The sequence below is a fragment of the Planococcus citri genome, chromosome 5 (assembly GCF_950023065.1).
Source record: "Planococcus citri chromosome 5, ihPlaCitr1.1, whole genome shotgun sequence".
NCBI classification, from domain to species: Eukaryota; Metazoa; Arthropoda; class Insecta; order Hemiptera; family Pseudococcidae; genus Planococcus; species Planococcus citri.
The window spans coordinates 61,054,166-61,070,104 of record NC_088681.1 but is presented as its reverse complement, the minus strand read 5'-3'; the positions used below and the strand labels follow the sequence as shown (position 1 = coordinate 61,070,104).

The 15,939-nt window shown below is 32.6% G+C and overlaps 1 protein-coding gene across 1 annotated transcript; it reads left to right on the top strand.

The window, feature by feature from the left end:
• The first annotated feature begins 808 nt into the window (after window positions 1-808).
• On the top strand, window positions 809-7,873 carry LOC135847639 (uncharacterized). The gene is made up of 2 exons (XM_065367273.1): window positions 809-1,105; window positions 6,602-7,873. The coding sequence occupies exon 2, from the start codon at window positions 6,672-6,674 to the stop codon at window positions 7,179-7,181; it is 510 nt and encodes a 169-aa protein (XP_065223345.1). The 5' UTR covers window positions 809-1,105; window positions 6,602-6,671; the 3' UTR covers window positions 7,182-7,873.
• Window positions 7,874-15,939: the final 8,066 nt, after the last annotated feature.

Below are 15,939 nucleotides of genomic sequence, written 5' to 3'. Positions count from 1 at the left end.
TATATCCTTGTTATATTAAGTTGTTTTGTCAAATAAAAGTAAAAAAAGATGATAATATTGTTTCGAAGTTTTACAAGGAAATTTTCCTCGAATTTTTTTTCGGATTTTTTCATCGTAAAAAAATTCATTTTCAGGAAATGGAAACGAAGTGTAGGTACCCAATACGAGATAATTTGAGAGGGAAAAATCGTAGATTATGATTTAAATTTTTTTTTGAAAAGTCTCGCAGCATTCCTCTCTAAATTCTTATATTTGACACAAAGACAGTCTTACAGCCCCCTTCGCAAATTATTTTCTTCCTTTTAAACCACGTTTCGAGGCAGAAAGATCAAAAAATTGAAAATTCGAAACCTTTGACTATTCAAATGAGCAATGAACCAGATGAGTAATTTTGCCACCCTCTTCAATCATTTCTAAATACAGACCAACTCACACAAGTTGATTCATACAGCTATAGATAGATCTCACGAAGAAATTTTATCATCCAAGAGTGATGCATTAAACCTTGAGAGACACCCAACGTATCGTATATTTATCTAAGGGATGAGGTACCAAGAGGGAGAGGTGAGAAAGTCTCCGGCTCTGGCAAAAGTATGCACATCCTAATAAATATTTATGAATGAAGAACGTGCTAGCTCGACAATGTGTCGTGAGGAGGGGTAAAGATGAGGAAAGACGCGATTTTTTTTTTCATGACACTTACACGTTACAGAGCCAAATTAGACTACCAAATATGATGGAAAATTTATGTGTATTTTTGCGGGCAAGAGGAACGAGTGAGTGGATTTTGTGTACTTATTGGGGAAAAACAAACAATAGCACGAGGTGCGAATGAATGAAAAGTGTTAAGATAAATTACGGTGCGGTGTAGTTTTCCGTTTCGTGTTCCTTGTCTATTCATTTGCAGCAGATGTTAAATTACGCGTGTTCGTGTTGATCAATTATTATATTGTTCATTGATACTTTGATCGCTAATGGGATTACATTGTATTGATATTGCTCTGCTGTGTTTTTAGTTGTCGAAGTTTTTCATTATATTTTTTAAAATTTTATTTACTTGTTTTTTTCACTGGAGAATTCCGGATCGAATTTATCAAAGATTGACGTAAGTGTATTTTTCATAATGTCCTTAGATAGTATTTTTGGGTATTATTATTGCATCAGAAACAGACGTACGAGTATTATTTTGGACCATGTATGAAGGAATTACATCATGTAGGTACTACTAAATACCTAGGTGCATTAATGGCTCGCCATTACATGCTCTAGGTAACCTTGTCGATGATTAAAAGTGCGATTGTATAAGTTAGAGACCAGAGATCAAGTTTAAGGCCATTGTACGACCAGCCAGTGTCAAAAGTATATGAGAAGAGAAGTGGAAATCGAGTCTGGCAGACGATTACGTTAAACTTGGACGAGTTCTTTTTTTGTTTAGACACGATTTCGCTTTTAATGATGTATCATCGATGCTATAAGTATAGTAATTTTTCTTTTTCGACGGTTTGTAGCGAAATATTATAATGTGTTGCAGTGGGAAATATCGTGAAAATACTCATTCTACGTACCTATATGATTAAGTGAATGTATTAGTTATTTTCGGACTTGATGACGACTTGAGATGCTCAGCTAAGTGGTGGTGTGAGAGTCTGGGAGAATTTATTGTGTGGTGTGAGAAAGAAAATGGCAAAAAATGCTACAATTTTCTCTGTATATTATTCGATCCTTGTAGGCATGTGTTGAAAAATTTTCAACCCATACCTAGGTGATTGAGAGTTCAAACAAAATTGATAAAAATTCTTGAAATAAGTGGATGAGAAAGATGGGAAGGGTGAAGACTGAAGAATAGCAGATCAAACGAAATACCCTTACACGACTCGACTCGATAAAAATACTTCCTATCAAAGTCTCGTATAAATTAAAAAATTGCTTTTTAGTCGCTTTCTATACGTAATTTCACCATTTACTAATATAATGTCTTGTTTTCGTCGAATATCTACTCGTCTCGTACACGATGCGACGACTTGTTGTTTTCGTGTTTTTTAATTTCGCGAATTTTTCGCGTTTTAATTTACATACCATCCCCTTTCACCCTCTACTGAATCTTGCTTAATCTCGTTTTTCATTTCAGCGACCAAAAAAAAAAAAAGAACAGTCGGGGTACGAGTACATAAAACGCGCATTTTTGTATATGGAACGCTTTGCTTTTTTTTTTGGCTCTGTCTGGGGGTCTCTTTGGGTTATTTTCTCGCTGACTTTATTATATCGACAAATTAAACTAATTTTCAATTTTCTAGCGAAATGAAATTTTTCCTCTAGCCGAGCTACCTTTTGTAATTTAATTGGGTCGCGACTCGCGAGTCGAGTCGGTGTGTTTTTTTATTTCATATTTTCGCCAGCGTGCTTTTGTTTAGGTACCATGCTTTATGAGAGAAAAAATTGCTAATTTAGAGCTGGTTTGCGTCGAATAAATTTTACGTATTTTTAATATATACTGGAAGAGATTGGTGATGGAGGGGTAAAGAAGGGAGGGGAAAATGTAGGAGGTGGAAAGGATGGAAAAAACGTGTAATAAACGGTGTCATTGTAGCAGAAAAGTGAAAAGAATTTTCATCAGTTGGTATTTTATTCTTTTATATTTTCGTTTTTCGAATGACCATGGTAAAGGGAGTGCTGGAGAAGTGCTGGCTGTTTTTGGGGGGGGGGGGGGAAGAATGGATGAAAAAAAAGAAGATAAGGTGGGCAGTGATTGTGGAAAATGAGGCACACGTGTTGATTTTCATGAAAATTGCTGCTGCGTTTTGGAATTGTGTGATACGAAAAATGTCCTATTGTTTAAGTGAGGAATTTTTCGAAAGGTCGTGGAAGAGTAAAGAAAAGTGTTAGATTTTTTCTGCTGTCGAGTCGATCATATTTTTTTTTAAAATCAAATGTTCGATTAAATAATCAGTGTCATTGAATGATGGACGGATCTGGATTAATGAAGCAGGAAGGGTAAGGTTTCAATGGTTGGTAGAACTGGAATTCTCAACAGGCTGTCAAGAATTGGAAAAAGTGTGATACAAAAAAAAAATATGAAAAGGTGGTCTCGTTTTAGAATTTTTGACTTTGTGGAATAAAATGCGCTAATTTCATGTTTTTCGTTCCTAATACGATTTCGAAAACTGATTCATTTTTTATGTTTTTTGGGGGTTTTCAATTTTGGTTATACCCTTCCCTCTTTACTCACGTATTGAATGATTATTTTATTAGAGAGAATAATGAAATAAAAAAATTAAGAAATTGCAAAAAAAAAAGTTTGCCAAAATGCTCAATTTTACACATAGGTAGGTATCATCTTCTTTCTTCAATGCGAAATGTACATTAATACGAGTAAGTAGGTACCTACTTATTCAATTTTTGAAAAATGCTTGTAATTTTTCTCATCAGAGTGTTTTCTTTTTTTGATTTTGGCTCTTTTCGTTCTTCACGCAGTTTTCAAATTTTTTATTGTTATTCCATTCAATTTTTTGACATTTCCATTTAAACCAGTTTTTTTTCCTAAAAATTGAGAAAAATTTAAATTTAAATTTTTTTTATTTCTTATTCTTCAAGTTTTCTATGTTCAATTTTGTAAAAGCTTTATGCCAATTTTGAAAAGTTTTTTTTAACTGGAAAATTTCAATATTTTCAAAATTATTCCATTTTTTAAAATAAATGATCATTTTCTAATTGAAAAAAAACCTACAAGTATATTTGAACTCTCCCCCCCCCCCAATTTTTGTTGGAAAAAGTTGGAAAAGCTAAGCTAGAGGGAAGGTGGAAGTTTCCATGTTATGTAGTAATTTCAACTAGCATTTTTTTCTTTTTATTGAAAACATTTAATTTAATTTGGCTCATCATTCTGCATCAATTTTCACAGTTTTTGATTTTATTTAGTTAGGTACTTACTTAGTTTAGTTTATTTTCATATTTTTTTCTTTTTGAATATTTGAGATTACTGTTTCAATTTTTCATCATCTTTGATTTGATGCTTTTTTTCGATGTTTTTCTGGCTTCATTTTTTGCATCAATTTTTAAAGTTGTTGATATCGGTGTGTTTTTTTATTTATTTCTCATTTTTTCAATAACTTATTTGAAATTGGTGCTTCAATTTTTTTTTTGGTATTTTAGAATTAATTTCGTTGATTTTTGATTTGATAATTCTTTCACTTTTTTTATATATTATGTACCTACTTAGGTTTTTTTCAATTCATTTTCAATCATTTTTCACTATATTAGGAAAGAGTTGTTCTCGTGACAATTTCTTACTTTTTTGACTGTTTTGCAAAATTTTGTTTTCAACCCCCACCCCCTCCTACCGATTTTTCTATCTGTTTATTTGGTTGTTACATTGTTTAAATTTTTTGACGTTTCATTGATTTGTGATTATTTTTTATGTCATTATTTTCAAATATTAGATTTTTGAAAAGTTCAAATTTTTTTTCATTGCCAGAAAAAACCTCTGATTTTTTTATTTTCTCAAATCATCGTCAAGAAAATTATTTCCAATTTTTTTCAAAACTTTACTTACCTACTTTTTTTCCTAAATTTTCGTAGTAGGTACATATTTTTTTGCATTTTTTTTCTTCAAAATTTCTGAAAAACGACCATTTTCATCATTTTGAAAAATGTCACCTTCATTTCACGACGCGATTTGAATAGGTACCTGCTTGATAAGAATAGGTATATCACACATGTAAAATAATTTATTTGAAAGGTCGCATCGATAGGGTTGGAAGAGGAGGGAGGAGGAGGGGTTACGAAAATTCACGATAATTTTCCACCAGAAAATGTCGAAGTGAAAAATGAATGAACTACTTGGGTTAAATGCGAACACAGCTCATTAAAACTGATGTTTAAAATTATAGGGTAGGTATGTACCTCTACCTACCTATCTATAAATTTTTGTGGTTTTCCCACTTCAATCCAGTGTTTAAGGGATTGACTCCACCGAGGGGTCGAAATTTGAAAAATGATTACACTCTTCGAATTCAGCGGAAAATTTAAAACCATTTTTATAGGTTGCATCGATACTTCCGAATACGCATCTCAATGTTGAAATCTGAAAAGGAAAAGAGGAGGGGGGGTAATAAGTCTCATCGCCTGTTGTAACTTTTGCAATTTGCATTGTTTGAGTAGATATTTTTTGATGATTTCTGCAGAGCTGTTCGGAAATAGTGCCATCGAATCGTTTTTCATCTTTTCTGTGTCCGAGAATTTGTCCGAGATCCTCCCCCCCCCCCGTCCCTTCTCCAAGGACCAAAATTACGTAAAAATCGCATCCAAAATGAATAAAATTCAGTTGAGCAAACGAATCATAGAAAAAAATCGCAAATTTGATATCAGCAGAAGTCCTTAATCATGATTCTGGCCAGTTTTTTGTGGTTTCAAATACATTTATGTAAACTTGAAAAATGGTCTTTTCGAGGGTGAATATCTCCTCAATTGTGCTTGGTAAAAATTTTCAAACTGAATTTTGCTGCATGAGACAGATTCTATCTGTATTTTCGATGTGAATTTTTCTAATTTACCACCCCCTTCCTCTTTCAAAAAAAGCGAAATCGAGTTCTGGAGGATTTCTTTATTTATGCGGATTTCATTTTGAATCCCCCTCCATACTTTTTGATTTTTTTTGTAATAATTATTTGACAGTTTGAGTATTAAGTGTTGAGAAGAAAATAAGGTGCACTTTTTTTTTTTCAAAATTTGGGACAACTTTCCTTTAGACCTACGTTTTATTGGGACGTGCTTTTTCATATTTTATAACGAAGGTTTATCGGTTAAAATTAGTTCGTTGTATGAATATCGTGAACCTCATTCTTTCACGTCAACCCAGCATCGTCAGCCTTGAAATATACCTACCGAATGAAAAATGTAAAAGATTTTGTAATTTATGTAGTAAGCTTACTTTCAACTCACTTGTAGCTTTCAAAAAAGGTGGTAAAATGACGCGTAGGCATCGTTATCGGCGTTTGATTAAATTTTTCGTGATTCTAGTCGAGCCAGGGGATCCCTTGAAAACAATGTAAGCCGAAAAAAAAAATGAAAGGTAAAATTTTCCTTCCTAACGTCTGCAAAAACGTTTATATTATTTTTTTTTCGGTTTGATAAAATTTTTGAGAGCTGACAGAAAGATGGAGTGATTAGGTGAAAAAAAAACAAAGGTGGATTAGGGTAAAAAATATTACCTAAAATTCCAAATATTGTAGTAAGTAAGCCTCACCAGGAGAAGGGAAAAGAAACAGACTATGTAGTGTGCAAATTACTCCAGACATGGAGGGGCAAAGGGACGAGAGACCGAAAAACGTGGGATGATGACGATGAAAACGAGCGTGCAACAGATTTTTTCATTCTCGTATTTTCTAACTACGTGAGCTCGGAGCTTCTTCGGATTAAAATATTTTCCAAGTACCTATAAAAGATATGAAACCTGCGAAAAGCAGCAGACGACGAAAAAGACGAACGAAGAAACGGGGCAGAGAGCTAGAGAAAAGTCTAATTAACGCGAATCTTTTACTTTGACAATTTTATTTAATTACGTTTATAGTTTTTAATTAAATTTTCGTTTGTACTTGTGTTATAGGTACCTACCAACGAAGTACAGAACTATAAACTATACAGATTCACTGACACGTTTTTTTTTCTCGAAGTCAATGACTATGACGATGGTCCAAAGAAACATGAAAGCTCAGCTGTTGGTTACTTTAGCAGCGTGTAACGTAATAATTTTACTACCCTCGGTGCTAGTCCAAGTAGCATGTCAACCTACTCGTACAACTAACGAAGACGCAGACGAGATCACCGGACTGGAAGAAAACACGTTGCTTAATTCGCCAGATTTCATCTCTCTACCTTTGGATGAAAATTATAAGAAGAGGACGAAATTATCAACTTCGTCGCAAGATAACGACGACGACGAAGTAATGCAAACTGCTGAAACTTACTTTAGACCATTATCCAGGTACAGAGAATTGCAAAAGGAGAAAGAACAGAAAAAGAAAGAAAAATACGGATCTGATAATGAAGTAGCTGCCGCAGCCCACGCACCGGTTGTTGCCAGACCTCCGAATACCAATCGAGTTTACAATACTAAATTGCTATCGAAAAACCCCGAGTATTGTTTACCAGTTAAAAACGGCGTTGTTTGTTTTTACAAAGTATGACGAAGATCCGCAGGTGAAGACGACTTACATAAAAGTGGAAATTGTCGTGTGCCAAAGACCAGCTACGTGTCAAGGTGCACATATCTACACAGCACAACAGTCAACACCAGAGCCCGATAGTTTATATTTTTTGTTGCAATGTAAATTGCAAACAAGTGTCAGTACGACGACGACGACGTTTAGATAGGTAAATAATTCTGCAGAATAGGTATGCCAATATGGGGGGATAGTAATTCGACTCAATGTTTATGTTGTCGAGATTAGGTGCGAGTTAAAGTAATGATACCTAGTGTGAAAGTTTCAAGGATTAAAGGAGGTATGTGGATTGTGGATTTTGCTGATTGAGATGAGATACGAGTATTTTTTCAGGAGCACCCATTTTTGCATATTTTAGCTCCAAGTTGCATAATACATAATGTTTGTTGTGCATATATTTATTTTGGGTGAAAAAGTGCATAAAATTTGAGGATTCTCTGAATAATTTGAGAGTAGAGAATACCTATATTGTATGGTTGATTACGTAGGTAAGTTAAGACTGGCGCTTTGAAAGTTGAAATGAAAAAATACACAAGCTTGGATAGCCAATGCATGTTTTTTTTTGTGTGGAATTTAGACAATTACCTACACATTTTGTTATTTTATTATGGGAAATGTTTTGTAATTTATTGTAAATATATGGTTTTTTGTTTTTATTTTGTTACTTTTGGTCTTATTCAAGTAGGTGCCTTTTACCCAGTTGACCAAGTGCTAGCGGATTGCTAGCATTTTACTCACGTTTTGGGAAAGTGCTAGCATTTTTCTAGCTTTTTGTAGGTAGCATTAAATCTTTTGCAAAAAGCTAGCAATTTGCTAGCACTTTTTTTCTGGCAAATTATGTTCTAGCAATTCTTTAGAAATTCTCTCGCTTTTTTCAGCCAGCATTTGTATCACACTAATTGTGCTTGCTTAATGCTAGCGTTTTACTAACGGATAATTGCTTGCTTTTCTACACTAGCAATATGCTTGCATTTATCTGCTTACATTTATCTAGCAATCTAATCCTAGCAAAATGCGAGCAGATCTCTAGTCTCTCTCGTCTAGCTTTTACTTTACAATCTAGCTATAGAAAAACGCTAGCTGATTGCCCTCACTTTTCAGCTAGCTTTCTGTATGGTATTAGATTCTAGCAAAATGCGAGCAAGTATGTGGCATTTTTTTTCTAGCATGTTTTTCACTGGCATTTCCTTCATAGCCTACTCATGCAAGTACAGAAAAACTTCAGTGAATCTCTTTCACCCATTTTTCAGAAAAATACTTCCATATCTTCATTTTTTAAATGGAATTTTTGAATATTTTTAACAGATACCTAAATACGTAATTTTTCGTTTCTCAATGATTTTTTTATTTTCATTTTTAAAAAAATTTCAAATTTGTTAATGCTTTTCATTTTAACAGGTAGGTATTTTTCCTTTCCATTTTGGCTACTTTTCAACTTTGAACAATAATTTTGAAGAATATTCCATTATTGAAAAATCATTCTTGTAATTATTTCATTTTTTATAATGTACCTATAATTTGTTCATTAAAAATGTTGTTCAAATGTTTTTGAAATTTCTTAATTTTAGTTTGTTTGATACTTATTTCATTTTTAAATTTTAAATTTTGGCAATTTTTTAATTTAAAAAAAAACTTTATTTTTCAATAAAGAGACTTCTAACCCAAGCGCTAGCTTAATGCTAGCAAATTGCTAGCGTTGTTCTCTCTCATGGTATACTTTGCTACTCTTAGATAAAGTATGTAGTCAATCTGAATATAAGCTCAAGGTAGTATTTTGTATGATAGTAAGAAGAGTGCTACCACTCTACTTACTCTGGCACACCTCACTAGCGCTATGCTAGCGGTGAGCTAGCATAGGAGGCCAGTTGCCTATTTTTGGATATTGGAGAACTACCTTGACCTGATTGAAAACACCTCCTAGTATTTTTAAAAGTTAATTAGTAAAAGTAATTTTCCTGATAATCAAACTTTTCCTGCGCTAGCAAAACGCTAGCCTCATGCTAGCAAATTTTACGCTAGCACGAATGGTGCCTGAATTTGAGACACTTTTTTCAAAAAATGCTAGCAAATCAGTCGCGATTTAGTCGCATTTACGTAGTAGAATTGCAAGCAAAGTGCTAACAAAATGCTAGCTTTTCGCTAGCTTTTCGCTAGCTTTATACTAGCTATACCCTAGCTGTTTGTGCTCAATTCTGCTACGCTAATGCGACCTAATCACTACTGATTTGCTAGCATTTTTAAAAAAAGTGTCTCAAATTCAGGCACCATTCGTGCTAGCGTAAAATTTGCTAGCATTTGGTCAACTGGGTAAGCTGGATTTTAAAAGTGCAGTTCTTGGACAAAATGTCATAAAGTGTCAATTTATAGAACAATCGTCATTGTAAGTGCCAATGTGTCAATTAAAAAAAAAAATAGTCACAATTTTTCAAAAAGTTGTCAGAAGGCGTCAGTTCTTAAAAAAATTGTAAAAAAGCGCAATTTTTGAAAAAGTTGTCAAAAAGCGTTGAACTTTAAAAACGTTGTAAAGAAGTAGATATTTACTTATGAAAAAATTGTCAAAAAGAGTAGACTTTGGGCAAAATTGACAAAAATTGTCAATTTTTGAAAAAGTTGTCAAAAATTGTTAAAAAGCGTCAATGTTTGGAAAAATTGTCGAAAAGTGCCAACTTTTGGAAAAGTTGTAAGAATGTGTCAAATTTTGAAAAAACAGTCAAAAAGTGTCAATTTCTGGAAAAGTTGTCAAAAAGCATCAATTTTTGATAAAGTTGTCAAAGAGCATTGACTTTTGGAAAAACTGTCAAAAAGTGTCAATTTTTGAAAAAGTTGTCAAAAAATATAAATTTTTGGAAAAATTGTTGAAAAGTGTCATTTCTTGAAAGAAGTGTCAATTTTTGAAAAAATTGTCAAAAATTTTTAAAAAGCGTCAATGTTTGGAAAAAAAACTGTCAAAAAGTGTCAATTTTTGGAAAAGTTGTCAAAAAGCGTTGAACTTTAAAAACGTTGTAAAGAAGTATTTACTTTTGAAAACATTTTCAAAAAGAGTAGACTTTGGGCAAAATTGACAAAAATTGCCAATTTTTGAAAAAGTTGTCAAAAATTGTTAAAAAGCGTCAATGTTTGGAAAAATTGTCAAAAAGTGCCAACTTTATTTTGAAAAAACAGTCAAAAAGTGTGAATTTCTGGAAAAGTTGTCAAAATAACGCATCAATTTTTGATAAAGTTGTCAAAGAGCATTGACTTTTGGAAAAACTGTCAAAAAGTGTCAATTTTTGAAAAAGTTGTCAAAAAATATAAATTTTTGGAAAAATTGTTGAAAAGTTTAGGAAGAAATAACTCTTGCTTCTCAGTTTTTACTATTTATTAGTGCAAAGCTTTTCAAACACCAAGTGTTCATCATCAGGCTTAAATCACTATTGAACAAAATAACCAAGTCTACAAGCTTATATACTAGTGTACAAGGGTGTGGTAGTTTAACAGTACAAGGGTGTGGCAGTACAAGGGTGTGGTCATGTGGAAGAGGGTGTGGTTGTAGGTGAGGATGTGGTAGGAGTCATGTCTTCAAGTTTGGTTTTAATAACAGAAAGTAGGATATTTTCTAAGGGTTTTAAGTCATTATTTAGTAAATTTGTTTTGTTTTTCATCATGGCTATTGCTTCCCTAATGTTTAATTGAGATGGTTTATCTATTTTTTGTATGAGGTTCAGGTTTTCAAAGGAAGTAGTGTGGTTGGTGGCAATGAGATGATCTGAGAGAGCAGACTTATTTTCATATTTGTATTTAGCATAATAAAGATGTTCCTTGAACCTCTTTTTGATGTTTCTTTTGGTTTGACCTATATAAATTCCTTGGCAATCTTTACATTTGATTTTGTAGATGCCACTACAGTCTTCAGGTTTGTCTTTGTCTTTAGTGTTACCAAGAAGGTTTTTAATTTTGTTATCATTGGTGAAAATGGGTTGTATGTTGTGTTTTCTGAAGACTGTTTTCATTTTATTTGTGAGAGGGGGATAGTAACTGATCCTAACTCTTTTGACATCATCTTTTTCAGCAATAAAGGTTGTGGCATCTCTGATTAGTTTTTTGTTTTCATGTTTTCTTATAAGTTTTTGGATAGATGTTTTTGTGTAGCCAAGGTTGGAAGCAATAGACATGATGTTTTTTATTTCTTTATTTTGGTTATTTTTATTTAGGGGGAGATTTAAACACCTGTGTATCATGCTGTTGAAAGCAGCAAATTTTTGGTTCCAAGGCTGGAAAGAGTCTGAAGGAATGTAGTTATTGGTGTGGGTGGGTTTTCTATAGATATCAAATTCAAGATGGTCAGAATGTCTAATGATTAACATGTCCAGAAAAGGGAGTTTGTTTTGTTGTTCAAGCTCATAAGTGAATTTGATGGTAGGATAGAGACTATTTAAAGCATTGAGGAATTCCTCAATGTTGAAGTCTTCAGGAATGATACACATGATGTCATCAACAAATCTAAACCATGCTTTGGGAAAGTTTTTATTGTTCTTTTTGAATTTTGTCTCAAGGTGGCTCATGAAAAAATTTGCCAAAAAGGGAGATAAGGGGTTGCCCATAGCTGTGCCTCCTGTTTGTTTGTAGTAAGTTCCATTTATTTGGAAAATGTTTTGGGAAGTGCATAATTTTATAGTATTCATATAATGGGTTATTTCTTTTTTGTTGATATTTTGTTCTTTTAGCCAGTTTTCTATCATTTCTAAAGTCTCAGGAATAGGCACACTGGGGAAAAGATTTTGTACATCAAAAGATATGAGCCTGTCTGTGTCATTAATAGTAATCCCTTGCAGTTTTTCTGCAAGTTCATAATTATTTTTAACTTGAAGAGTTTCAGGAAAAGGAAGGTTTTGGAGGTTACAAAGGAGTTTTTTGGCAATGTTATAGGAAGGAGAGTTGATATTGGCCACAATTGGTCTCATAGGATAGTTAGGTTTATGGATCTTGGGAAGACAGTACATTTTAGGAACTTTAGGATTGGAAGGAAAAGGAGTGTTATTAAGGAAGGGAGTAGTTTTCACCAAACTTTTCACTTCTTTCACCATTTTATCCACAGGATCACTTTTTAACTTCTCATAAGGTCCTTCATTAAGAAGGGTTTCACACTTTTCCAAGTATTCATCTTTCTTCATTATCACTACGGTGTTTCCCTTGTCTGCTTTCATATAGTAGACACCTTTCTGTCTCAAGCTTTTGATGGTGTTGTTGTGGGGATGAAATGGAATTCTTGTTGGTTTATGGGTTTTGATGATGTCTACCACTTCTTTCTTTATGCTGATTTTTGTTTCTGAGGTCTCTCTCCACAATGAAGCATCCACATCAGAAATAATATCTTCAATAGGAGGCCTCATGGGTGGTAAAGAGAATTTTAGACCCTTGTTTAGAAGATCCAATTCTTCTTTGGAGAACACCACATCAGTTAGGTTTTTCACATACACAGTAGTCTCATTAACACCATTACTGTCACTGCCACTGACACTAACAACATTGCTAACACCACTATGGTTACTTTTTTCTTTTAACAGATTTTTCAACTTTTTGTTTTGTGAATTTCTTTTCTTTCTCTTTTTCTCCTCAATTGATCTGAACATCTTTCTTTCCATTTCATCCCACTGCAGTTTTGGTATGGTCTGGCTTAGTTTTTTGTGAAGTGCATATAGTTCCACTTCTATGCTGGATCTTTTTGCATACAGGCTGTGAAGCTCAGAGCTTAACCAATAGGTTTTGGCTTTCTCTAGAGCCCTTTTTGTGGAAGGAGTTTTCACTTTACTGTTAAACACCACACACTTAGGGAAAACATTGTGTACCCTACACTGTTTAAGAAAACTAATATCAAGAGGTATCAACTTCACCTTAGTTTTTAGACTTTGGTATCTGTTGAATAATGAATTAGGTTCATTAGGCTCGAATGCCATAATGTCAAGTGTCAATTTTTGAAAAAATTGTCAAAAATTTTTAAAAAGCGTCAATGTTTGGAAAAAAAACTGTCAAAAAGTGTCAATTTTTGGAAAAGTTGTCAAAAAGCGTTGAACTTTAAAAACGTTGTAAAGAAGTATTTACTTTTGAAAACATTTTCAAAAAGAGTAGACTTTGGGCAAAATTGACAAAAATTGCCAATTTTTGAAAAAGTTGTCAAAAATTGTTAAAAAGCGTCAATGTTTAGAAAAATTGTCAAAAAGTGCCAACTTTTGGAAAAGTTGTAAGAATGTGTCAAATTTTGAAAAAACAGTCAAAAAGTGTGAATTTCTGGAAAAGTTGTCAAAATAAAGCATCAATTTTTGATAAAGTTGTCAAAGAGCATTGACTTTTGGAAAAACTGTCAAAAAGTGTCAATTTTTGAAAAAGTTGTCAAAAAATATAAATTTTTGGAAAAATTGTTGAAAAGTGTCATTTTTTGAAAGAAGTGTCAATTTTTGAAAAAATTGTCAAAAATTTTTAAAAAGCGTCAATGTTTGGAAAAAAAACTGTCAAAAAGTGTCAATTTTTGGAAAAGTTGTCAAAAAGCGTCAATTTTTAAAAAAGTTGTTAAGAAACGCCAATTTTTGGAAAAGTTGTCAAGGAGCATTGACTTTTGAAAAAATTGTCAAAATTTGGCAATTTTTGAAAAAGTTGTCAGAAAGTGTCAAAATGGAGAAACAGTCGAAAATTGTCAATTTTTGAAAAAGTTGGCAAAAAGCATCAATTTTTGGAAAAAATGTCACAAAGTGTTGACCTTTGGAAATTGTCAAACAGTGTTGACTGTTGAAAAAATTATCAAAAAGAGTTGAATTTTGGCAAAATCGTCAAAAAGTGTCAATTTTGGAAAAGTTGTTAAAAAGTGTCATTTTCTGGAAAAACTGTCAAAATTCGTCAATTTATGAAAAAGTTGTCAAAAAGCGTTGATTTTTGGCAAAATTTTCAAAAAGTGTCAATTTTTGAAAAAGTTGTTGAAAAGTGTCAATATTTGAAAAGTTGTTAAAAGCGTCAATTTTTGGAAAGATTGTCAAAAAGCGTCAATTTCTGGAAAAGTTGTCGAAGGACGTTGACATTTGAAAGAATTGTCAAGAAGTGTTGATCTTTGGAAAAGTTGTCAAAAAGTGTTATATTTTGGAAAAATTGTCAAAAAGTATCAATTTTTAGAAAAATAGTTGAGAACTGTTCATTTTGGGCACAATTGTTAAAACTTTAAAACGTGCATGTCCATTTTTGTCAAAATTTTCAACAAGTGTTCTATTCAGGTGAAATTGGCATGAATGCTCAAAAAATCGTGCTTTTGCTAAAATTGTCAGAAAATTCCAGTTTTTCATCAAAATAATTACCTATTAAAGATTGTCAATTTTTGGCTAGTTGATAAAAAATTGTAATGTTTTTTCGTAAAAATCCTATCATGAGGTAGTTTCTTGATAAAATATAGTCGAATATGGTCATAATTTTTGTTAAAATTGCTAAGAAATGTATGCTTTGTTTTGCCAAAACGTCCAAAAAGCACTTTTTTGTTTCGATGTTTACCAAACAACTTCATTTCGCTCAATTTCAGGTTTCCTTAAAGTTTATAGATATAATATATAAAATCTGTTACCCCGAGAAATATCAAAATTTTTGACCTTCCACCCTTTCATTCAAAGTTGGGCCTACCGCAATAGCCATCATTTTGTACAAAAATTTGGGTAAAAATAGATTTTAAAAATAAGGACCACCCTACCGAATACTTGGGCTACATTATCGATTTCTGAAACTGAACGCACAAGACAATAATTCATGAAAATTGAATTAATGAAACTTTAACGGTGCCTACCCATTGAAATTTTTAAAGAATTCGATTGATTGAGTGTACAATTTGAAAAATGAAATAAAATATTTTAATGTCTACCTAGTTCAGTTCTCATTTGCGTCTCTGAAAACATTTTAAAACATTTAATTACGTAGGTATCTCTTCGAAAGAATATGGCATATTTTGCTCGATCACAATGGTAAGCTTTCAAATTTTAACATAATCTCTTTTTTCATTATTGCATTTGAAAGCAGGTATTTTTCGAATGTTTACACAACCAAAGTTGCAGGCGATCTACTTACTTAAACACATTAGTGTAAATCGACAAGTCATTTTTCAATTTTTCAGTATTTTTTTTTTTTTTTTTTTTGGTAAATTGCTGGAGTCTACATCCGTAGGTACAAACTGAAAAATGTAGAAAAAACATTTAACCCCTGATAATCGACATTAATAAGTTTACTTTGAGTGGAACTATATCCAGAAAATTTTGTAGCCTCCTGACTGCACAAAGAACTGATTTAGGGGTTCTCAAATTTAGGTCAATTTTTTTCAAAATGTCTTTTGCCATTCTTGAGTAGGTACATATGTATTATCTTCACCTGTGAAAAAGATCGATCACTTTTCTAGAGAGATATGATTTGAGTTTCTGAGTCTCCCTTCCCTAATCCATTGACTTGAAAAATCAGAACCATTTTTAGTCCTCCACCAGACACTTGAAGATTTGTGAATAAAAAAAAAAACATTACATCGTTCCCAAAATAAAACTTTATTTTGGGAAAAACTAATGTTTGTTTCGTGCTCAGCAAGTCGGAATACCCCGATTAGGCAACACTTTTTATGCGGCCATACCGATAAAATTGTCCGAATTCACTATTTTTGGGTTCTATTTTTTCAAACACCTGCTATAAAACGTATTGAGAGAAGAAATTCGAAAAATTCATCAGAACGGTGTCA